This window comes from Nannospalax galili, unplaced genomic scaffold (assembly GCF_000622305.1).
Source record: "Nannospalax galili isolate Female #2095 unplaced genomic scaffold, S.galili_v1.0 scaffold10, whole genome shotgun sequence".
Classification (NCBI taxonomy): domain Eukaryota; kingdom Metazoa; phylum Chordata; class Mammalia; order Rodentia; family Spalacidae; genus Nannospalax; species Nannospalax galili.
In genome coordinates, this window is record NW_008331140.1 from 7,258,298 (window position 1) to 7,268,719 (window position 10,422).

The window sequence follows — 10,422 nt, forward strand, 5'->3', positions numbered from 1 at the left end:
GACAAGAAAAAAAAATACTTAAATAAAATATAAAATAGAAATATATAAAAAAATGTTGTTTCCTTAACCTGTTACATTTACTCCATTTAGCCAAGCAAAGTTTATTTTGTGTATAATAATCCTCTTATATGTCACAAGGAAATGTCACAAGCAAACACTCTCAGGTACAGAGGACAAGATGAAAGAAAAACATCAGATCTGAGTTATGATGGCTAGTACTTTTGATATGATAAGGAGTTTCTTCCTTATTGGCTTTACCAGCTATTCTTCTCTTCTGAAGAGTGTTCTTCCTACCATCTAGTCAGTCTCATTCACACCCATATCAGATCTTAGGAAGCCTTTCCTAGCAATGTGGGAGTAAATATGTGGCCCTTGCATGTACAAAATGGGAAGCTTGGCCAACAGGGAGAACCATTAACAAAAGTTCCCAGAAAAACTGCATCTTGAAAATGAACATTCTATAAAGGCTGGTCGAAAGACTAGAAGTTCCAAAGATTGTCGACAGTTTGGAATGTTGCAGTTCCAGAGCCTCATTACCATTTTTCTTGGGTGATCTTTAGCCCCCCAAATAGCCTCTCCTTGTTCACCTTTGTTTCTGACTTCGTATCCTGTGGCTAACAAATAGAAAAAAAAAACTCTTTGGAATGTATTAACTTAGCAGGCCACCAGCTTCCACCAACCAAAAGGCTGAAGCCTCTAGCTGAAATTTCTCTTTTGCTATGTACTGCCTACTTAGTCTTTCCACCAATGTATTTGAAAGGTGTCTTGACTTATGAATTTTCTTTGTTCTGTCACTATAAAAACTTCATGAAATTATTCCCATGTTTGAGCTTGGAATTTGGGGTAACCTGAATTTGTGTTCCTAGGCCATGGTCAGTCATACTTGGTTCCAGAATAAACTATCTCTTATTCAACTGGAGGTGAGACAGTTGCACTTTTACATTGACACTACTGATTTTGTATGTTGATTTTGTGCCCTGAAACTTTACTGAAAGCGTTTATCAAATACAAAATGATTTTTTTGTAGTGCCCATGAGTCTTTTAAGCATAAAATCATGTTGTCTACAATCAGGAATAGCTTATCTTCTACCTTTCCAAAATTTTCTTTTATATTTATCTTGTCTTATTTTTCTGGCTAAGACTTTGAGTATTATACTAAATGCAAGTGGAGAGAGTAAGACCTTGTTTTAATCTAAATTTTAGATGAAATGCTCTCAGTTTTCCTGTTATTATAATGCTGCCTGTAAGTCTGTCATATATAGACTTTATTATGTTGAAATATGTTCCATCTATTCCTAATTTATTCAGGACGTTTTTCATGAAGTCATAATGAACTTTGTCAAATGCTTCTTCTTTATCTATTGAGAGGATAATATGATTTGTAGCTTTAACTCTATAAATATGATCGTTATATTTATTGATTAATCTATGCTTCATCCCTGGAGTGAAATCAACTTGATCATGATGTATAATCTTCTTAATCTGATCTTTAAATAAATTTGCCAGTATTTTGTTGAGAAGTTTTGCATTTACATTCATAAGAGTGTGTTGTAACAGATCCATTTTCACCTCTAATTTTATTAATTTGGGCCTTTATATGTGTCTTTGGAGGAGTTTGTCAATCTTGTTAACCTTTTCAAAGATCAAATTCTTTGTCTATATTGTTCGTTCAGTCTCTATTTCATTAATTTCTGCTCTTATATTTGTTATTTCTTGCTATTCCCTGCATTGGTTCTTGGATTCTTATTTTACTAGAGGCTCGAGTTGCACTATTCGATTATTTATTTGAGATCTCTCTGATTTTTAAAAACAAGCACTTATAACCACAAACTTTCCTCTTTGGACTGCCAGGGGTTATGACAGGCTGTGCTCTCATTTTCACTTGATTAAAGGAATTTTAGTCACCTTCTAATTTCTTCAGTCACCAAAATTTTCAAAAATTTATTATTCAGCCTCAATATATTTGTGAATTTTCCCAGGTTAATCTTTCAAGTAATTTGTGGTTTTATTCCACTGTGATCTTATTAGAGACAAGGAATTATTTCACTTTTTTCCTGTATTTGTTAAGGCTTTTTGGGGGCCTATAATGTGATCAATTTTAGAGAAGGGTCCATGTATTGCTGAGAAAAATGTATATTCCATACCTGTAGGGTGGAATGTATTGTAGGTATTTGTTAAATCTAGTTCATCTGTGGTGTAATTTAATTTCAGAAGTTTATTTGTTGATTTTATACTTGGACAACCTACATAGACATGAGAGTAGGGATGTGAATTCTCCCACTGTTATTAGTGTTTGTTGTATGCAAGTGGTAGCCCTGATACTTGGTGCATAAACGTTTACAGTTACATATCTTTGGTAAATTGTTCCCTTTATTAATATGTAGTGATCCTCTTTAATTGTTCTAACAAGTTTTGGGTTGAAGTCTACATTATCAGATATGAGAATCACTATGCCAGCTTATTTAAAACTTTCATTTGCTTAGTAGGTTGATTTCCAATCACTGGATTGGATGTCTTTCCTGCTTATGTGTGGCACTTTTTTAGACAACGGATCATTGGATCTTGTTTTTAAACCCATTCAGTTCATGTGTATATTTTAGTGGTGAGTTAAGGCCATTTGCATCCAAGATTGTTTTTGATAAGGCTTGCTATTACCAGTAATTTTGTTGGTTTTGTTGTAGTTGATTGGTGTTATACGTAGCTCTTTTCTTCTTCTTCTTGTAGTTTGGATGATTTCTTTTTTTGTTGTATTGAAGATGAATAATTCCTTCTTGGTTCTCTTCCTTTCATCAGTTGCTTTCATGAAAGGTATTTATTTCTACGTTGATATGTCATGGAATATCTTATTCTAGTACTGAAATTTTATTTCTCCATCAATTTTAATAGACAATTTCTGAGTATAGTGATTTTTTTGACATTTATGTTCAAACTTGAAATAGACCATTCCATGCTTTCCTGGCTTTTACTGATGGTGTTTGATAGCTTTATCTAAAGCAACATTCCTCCATGTATTATGCTCCAGCTCCTGCCTCCAGGTTCCTGCCCTGAGTTCCTACCTTGGACTCCCTTATGAACTGTGACCCGTGAGATGTAAGACAAATAAACCCTTTCCTCCCCAAGTTGCCACTGTTCAGAGTTTTTTTTTTTTTTTTGTCACAGCAATGGAGAAACAAACTAAGGCAGAAATTGGTACCAGAGAATGGGACACCACTGTGACAGACCTGACATTGGAGAACTGTTCAAGTGTTTGGAACTTTTGACTGGAAAAGGAATTGGGTGCTGAGAGTTTGTTGCTGTGGAGCTTGGAACAGTTATATTGAAAGAGCTGTAGATAATGGCGGCCTAGCTTATAAAGCTTCAAAGGGAAGAAGAGACTATCAGAGCTGTTTGTGTGATTTTTGAACTGAGAATCTGTGGGCCCTGGTTGGCTGGGGCTGAAAAATCAGCTATGATTAAGAAGACATCAGAACCTGAAGTAAAACCTTTGCTTTACTTTGACAATGATGCTGGTTAGCTGGGGCTGAAAAATCAGCTGTAAGTAACAAGAGACCACCATCACTGTGGTGAAATCTTCTGGGAAGTATTTCCTTAGGATCAGCACACAGAAGCTGTGGTCGAAAGGGGTCCAAAACCTCCATCTATAGCTTGAAGTAGGACGTGGTAATGTTTAAGAGTCTACTGCATGGTTCTGGTATTGAAAGCATGAAGGGGTCACAAAGAGCAGCTGAGGCTTGGCACCCTGAAAAGTCATAGGTGAAAGTACAGCTTCAGTTGCAGTGAAGACCCCAGGATTGACGAGGCCATGGAGAGAATCTGAGGCTTTGTACCCCAAGAGGCAAGAAGAGGCCATTGATGAAGGTGTAGCCTCAGTTTTAGTGGAGACCCCAGGTTTTTGGAGATGCTAAGACCATGGGATGACTACCAAAGGCAGGCGTGGAATGGAACCAGCCTGAGTCTTCAAGACTAGCTGTGTGTGCTGTGGACAGCAGAATCAGAGCAGTGGAACTGTCAGATCCCTTTGGAGGCCAGAAGATTGTGAGTCCCAGATGTCCAGCCTTGAGCTACTTTGCAGGACTTTGGTTTTGCTTAGGTGTTCCAGATTCTTCCATTTGAAATAAGACAGTACTTGTTTTGGATTTTAAAGAATCCTACAGTTATGACACCTTTAAAAGAGACAGTGAACTTTTAAGTGGTTGGATTTTATGAAGATGGTAGGGGTTTTTAAGGTTATACTGTCTTATGTTGTGATATTAATGTTAACATCATATCTTGGGGACAAGAAATGGAAAGGCTATGGTTTAATAGTGATGTGTTTGTGAAGCTGACAATGGGTCAACTGTTCTGGATAGCTTTAGTGTCAACTTGACATACCTGGGTGGAGGGAGCCTCAACTGGGGAATTGCCTCCATTTGACCTGCCTATGGCCATATCTGTGGGGGAATTTTCTTGACTGTTGAGTGATATGGGAGGGCCCAGCCCACTATGTGGAGTGCCACCCTTGGGCAGGTGGTCCTGTGTTGTATAAGAAAGCAGGCTGATCACAGGCCAGAGGATCAAGCAAGCCAGTAAGAAGTGTTAATCCATGGTCTGTGCTCCAGTTTCCTGCCCTGAGTTCCTGCCTTGGCTTTCCTTGATGATGAATTATGATGTAAGCCAAATAAAGCCTTTCCTCCTCAAGTTAGTTTTGATCAGTGTTTTTATCACAGCAATAGTGGGTAACTAGAACACTGATGCTATTTTGATGTCATGGCCTCTGTATGTTAGCTGCCAATTTTTGCTTATAGGTTTAAGATTTATATCTTTGCAATGTATTTTTGACTATGATATGTTGTGGCAATGTTCTTCTCTAATCATGTGTGTTTGGAGGTTTAAAATGTTTCCTTTCTTTGATGTTTGTTGCTTTCTCTAGGTTTGTGAAATTCTTAGCTATAATTTCATTGATTAGGTTGTCTAAGCCTTTTTCCTTCATCTTAGTTGTTTCTAATGAGTGTTTTTTTTATGTTTGGTTTCTAGAATGTATTACAGACTCACTGACAATTTTAGTCACATTAATTAAATTTTTATGTCTGTACTTATTAATGTCTTGGTGTTGTCCTCCATCATTGAAATTAATTAGTCTGTTTGATTTTTTCTGTCAATATTACTTTCTGCTGCATTTATTTTATTTTAAAAAAATTGTTTGAGTCATTTATTTTTATTTTACGTGTACAAGTGTTTTGCCTTCACGTATGCAAGTATGCCACCTGGTACAATGCCTTTGCCTGCCAGAAAAAGGTGTTAGAAACCCTGGAACTGGAGTTACGGAAGGTTGTGAGCCTCCATGTGGCTGCTGGAAACCAAACCTGGGTCCCTCTGCAAGAACAATCAGCATACTTAACCTCTCTGTAGCCCCTGTGTTTTCTATTTGATTATTGATTCTTTTTTGAGAGTTTTTGTTTCTTTTTCAGCATTTCAACATTCTTGCTCAACTCCCTTACATTGTAAATTCATGCCTCCAAGTAACTGGTTCTTTTATCAATTTTGTCAACTTTCTTGTATAAATATTGAATTGATTTCATAATTTTCTCGTCTAGGTATGGAATTAAATTCACTATATGTTTTTTCAATACTTGGTTGTTGCAATGGTTAATATCAATTGTCTACTTGATAAGGTGTAGAATCCCCTGAGAAATAGACTTCTGGGCATGACTGCAGGAGGCTATCTTGATTAGGTTAATCGAGGTGGAAAGTCCTGTGGGCGGTAACATTCCCTAGGTTAGGATCCTAGACTGCATAAAAATGAGAAAGTGAGCTGAGCACAAATATTCATTTCTTTCTGCTTTCTTGAAAACAGATGCAATGTGACCAGCTGCTTCAAACTTCTGTTTCTATGACTTCCCCAGTACAGTGGATTGTAACCTCAAATTGAGAGACCAAATAAGCTCTTTATTCAATGAGACACTTTTGTCAAAGATTCTTATCACCACAACAGGAAAGGTAACTAAACAGAATACTGATGCCAGGAGTAGGGCCATTGCTGGTCTAGTTAGTAATTCTTAATCCCTTGTTGGTTTGTCAGAGCAATGTGGAAGAGTTTGTTACTATCAGCTGGAAAAGCCTCACAAATGCTGGGATTGTAGGCATGAGCTACTACACTTGGTTTGCTAGAGCTTTTGCTAAATTATGTATGTTATGCCATTTGAAAATGTGAATGAAGGGCCTGTGTGATGGCTCAGTAAGTAAAGGCGACTACCACCAAGCCTAACGACTTAACTTTGATCCTGGAGCTCACATGGAGAGAACCAACAAGCATACACAATCACATACACAAATAAGTAAACGTTAAAAAAGTGAAAGAAATTAAAAAAGCCTATAAACGTTTCCAGATTATTTAAAATCCTGTGCTAATGAGAATTTTATTCTTTGGGAAAGCACATTTCTTTAGTCCACTTAGCTTGATCCCATCCTTTCAATGTCCAAAGAGAGAAAAAAATCCATGTGTTAAATGTCCACCTACCTGACCAGTGTTGGTTACAGTAAATGCTACAGCAAAGTGACAGAGAGATAAATCATTAATACCATTCTTTTGCTGTTTTGTCTATGATTCCTTTATTCTATTTTGGAAATAAATTTATATTTTACAGTAAGGATTTTTATACAGAATCTGAGTTGTGACATGAGTATACTTTCTAAACTGCTCCCTGTAATTTTAAGCAACAGAGAAACCGAGCTTCTACATTTGCCTACTGCTGATCAATGTTGAAATATTGATATTACTTACAGTAGTTGCTTCCTGGCAGGTATTACACCAAATCACGGGGAAGTCTCTCTTCAATGCCATAACACACTTCTTATAAATCACAGCACCCATACGTCTGTATTCTGTAAGAAAACGTAGGGTTCTAAATTTGAAGCATTTAAATTTGTATATTGGAAAAAGTTGCATATGCTAGAGTTAGAACAAAAGGAAGATAACAAATTTAATAAAAATTAGTACTTTCTTCCCTTTATCCCATAGCTTACTTAGTGATTACATGGGTCACTATTTTCAACGTCTTGATATTTTGGTTCTACAGCTGTTACTAGTGCTGCATCTAGGATTTTACTAAACAATCATATACAGATATCACTTGCAGGGACATCAAATCGCCTACTGATTTTAAGATCACTGAAAATGACTCTCAACTACGCAAATAATAGTGAGTATAGCATGCTTGTGCTTTCCCACTCTTCATTAGTGTGTACCTCTTGTGTTGGTGAGGATTCCACTGAAGAATTAGGTATCTGGAATAGTTCCTCAGATACTTTTATTTCTTTTTTGTTCATTCATACAAATCAACTATGCTGTCATTATGCAATAACATTGCAATATGACTTATTAGTAAATATTAGAATTTAATAGTTTATAATTGCTTGTAGATGAATAGGCAAAGTAGTAAAATATATATGTGACTTTTTCTGAGTAAGCCTTTTTCTGTTCATTATTTTTTTCTCTAATTTTCAGATCAGAGTACATGACTGATTTTTTGTTTTGTTTTGTTTTGTTCTGAGACAAGGTCTTACTGTGTAACCATTGCTGGTCTGGAACTCTTCATGTAGACCAGGCTGACCTCAAAATCACAGAGATCTGCCTGCTTCTGCTCTAGGAGTGATGGGATTAAAGGCATGTTTCACTGTACCTGGCATATAAGGGATTTTTTTCATTATTAGAAAAATATATATGACAATATTTTACACAATGATTTGGCTTCCTTGTTCTCATCATGACTTTATAACTGATTATTCCAGGACTGAATGTGATCAAATCATATTTATTCATTTTGGAGGAATAGTGAGTAACTCTAGGGATTATTTACTATTTAAAAAATTTTCCTCTGTAAAGAATAAAATTATATGTGGTATTACAGAAGAACAGAGTTACATTTACCCACTATATTCATCATTGTGAAATCTCTAGTGAACATGTCAGAAATTTACTTGTATACATTCAATTATGTGGTGAGAGAGTCAAGCAGGAAAGTAATAAGCACATAAAAAGAAATTGTACTCATGAAATACTCATTTCCCAGATTTAATAAGCTATTTCTCTCTCAAAAAGATTGCATAATATTCAACGCATTTCTGTATGTCAACTTTAGCTCAGCTTTAGAAATTAAACTTTTTGGATACTATTAAATGACAATTCAATAAAGATTTGAAAATTGTCCTATATTTGTTAAATACATTGTGGCAAAACTAGTAATCTTTAGATTATATAATGTGTGGAAAGATGTGTCAATGATAACTTCATATTTAAATCATAGCTGTACATTTTTAATGGCACAAAATGTTAGGACTTTGACATCTTTACCTGCATTAGCAGCTGCATCTCCAAAAGAGGAACCATATGCTAACTGTAACATCTGACCAACCCAACTGAAAAAAATACAAAGAGAAAAGACAATAGTTAATAGACTAGCCAATAATTATTCAGAAACTCTGATATTTAAGATACTTTTTTTAAGTACATCAATTCCAAGAGATAAGAACTGTTATTATTTCATCTAACAGATAGGAAACCAAAGTTCAAAAACCTTCCTAAAATATATACATATACACAGATAAAGAAGGTTTACATGGAATTATTCTATAATGGGGGACAATGCCCAAACCAGACAACACAGGATAGCAAATAAGCTCAGTGCCATGAATGGGCTTCCTCTTGGAACTGTTGAGGGGCCAGAAAGACCCTCAAACAGCACTATTGCCATTGTTCTTGGTTACACAGCACAACTTGATAAGACCCTATTGTTGAAGACAACACAAAAATGAATCATAGAGCAAGCAAGATGAAATCAACCTGGCACTGACCTCAAAGCTTTAGCTCTACTGGTAGCTTTCATTGTGCTGAAAGGTGTTATATATGCTATCAGACAAGAAAGGTGGTCATTATTCTTACCTACTTGTGAATGCTGTGAGCTACAATGATGACTGGCCTGGATGATATTCTCACTTGTGGAAAAGTGGCACAAATGAGGGTAACTGAACATTTTTTGTTTAGATTTAAGGTCCACTTCACAAGATGGAACCCATACTTGACAGTGTTATTGGGGCCAAGCATTGTGGCTAGACAGGTCACAGACCATAAGGGAGAACCTACTATAATTATTGTGCTAAGTGGACATAGTACTAAAGTGACTCCCAATGACTTATTGTTATACTCATAGATCAATGAATCTCTCAAATCACATCAGAGAAGTTTCTTTTTGCAACATATTGTCATTAATCCAGAGGTTCACCATTGGCCAACACGCAGAAAATAAGAGACTGCACAGTGCTTAGCCATTAGTGAGACATCTATATCACACCTCCCCACCAAAGGCTCAGAGAATGTCTTGAAAGAGTGAGTAGAAAGGTTGTAAGAGACAGAGGTGGTGGATGAATATACAAAAACTGTGTTTCATGCACACAGCAGGGCAACAGTGCATAAGAACCCACAGTGGTTGTGACAGTATGCACAAGATCTGTACAAGCTTAAGCCACACAAAAATCTCATCATGGATGAGTTTAGGGGTTATGAAGCCCTATCCTTTGCTGGTATCCTTTCCTGAGGAACTACTGGCAATTGATGATTTCTGGGAGAGGGAGAATCAGTTTTCTTTAAGGGTATGAAGCTAGTACAGTTGACCACACTCCAGGAGATGCATTCACATTCATTATTTGGGGAACACAAATTGGAATCAATAGCCTGCAAACACAAGAGTACATGAAGTGAAGGATTGGGGAAGATGAATTGGAGAAGAGATAGGGAGGAGGTTTGCTTGTGATGAAAATACACTGCATGAAATTCTCAAAGTATTAATAAAAGTATTAAAAAGGGAAGGAAACAAAAGTTCAGAAATGTTTAATAGTATGTCTGAACAAGTAACGGTGATGCTCATAATCCAAGAAGTTAGCTCCAGAGCCTACAATATTTATCAGAACAATATATAAATTTTATCTATTTTTCAGAATTTTAGCTACTTTTCAAAATATATTAAAATTCAAGAGGAGAATGCCTTCATATCAAGTGTCAAAGATGTCTACAGATAACAGCTCTCATTAGGAAGCAATTATAATTAACAATACAGTCACAACTAGAATTAAAACACATGAAGATCATGAACTGTACAAGAAGTTTCTCTTATGAGATCAAAGAAAGCTGAATCAATGATGGTTGCATATCTTCTAAGTTTTCCATATTACCAACATAAGGAAGCAATTTATTGATAAATACAAATCATTCTTTTGATGGCCCAATTTCAATACAAATTAGAACTAACATGATAGTGTATACAAAAGCAAGACTAACCCATAATTTTTTATTCCTGATATACAAAATCGCAGAACCAAAAATCATGCAAATACTCAGTAAGCTGAAAGTATTTAATAATACATTGGATGGTTTTAGTCACACAGTATCTG

General features: G+C 35.9%; 1 protein-coding gene across 1 annotated transcript in view; it reads right to left on the bottom strand.

Annotated features, from left to right (window-relative positions):
• The window catches only part of LOC103725607, a 22,095-nt gene extending 13,234 nt beyond the window's left edge, over nucleotides 1–8,861 (bottom strand). The window contains exons 1-3 of the mRNA XM_008822915.1: nucleotides 8,830–8,861; nucleotides 8,330–8,394; nucleotides 6,761–6,861 (exon numbers count right to left, since the gene is read on the bottom strand). Of these exons, the coding sequence (XP_008821137.1) occupies nucleotides 6,761–6,861; nucleotides 8,330–8,394; nucleotides 8,830–8,861 (198 nt within the window). The remainder of the gene's footprint in view (nucleotides 1–6,760; nucleotides 6,862–8,329; nucleotides 8,395–8,829) is intronic.
• Nucleotides 8,862–10,422: the final 1,561 nt, after the last annotated feature.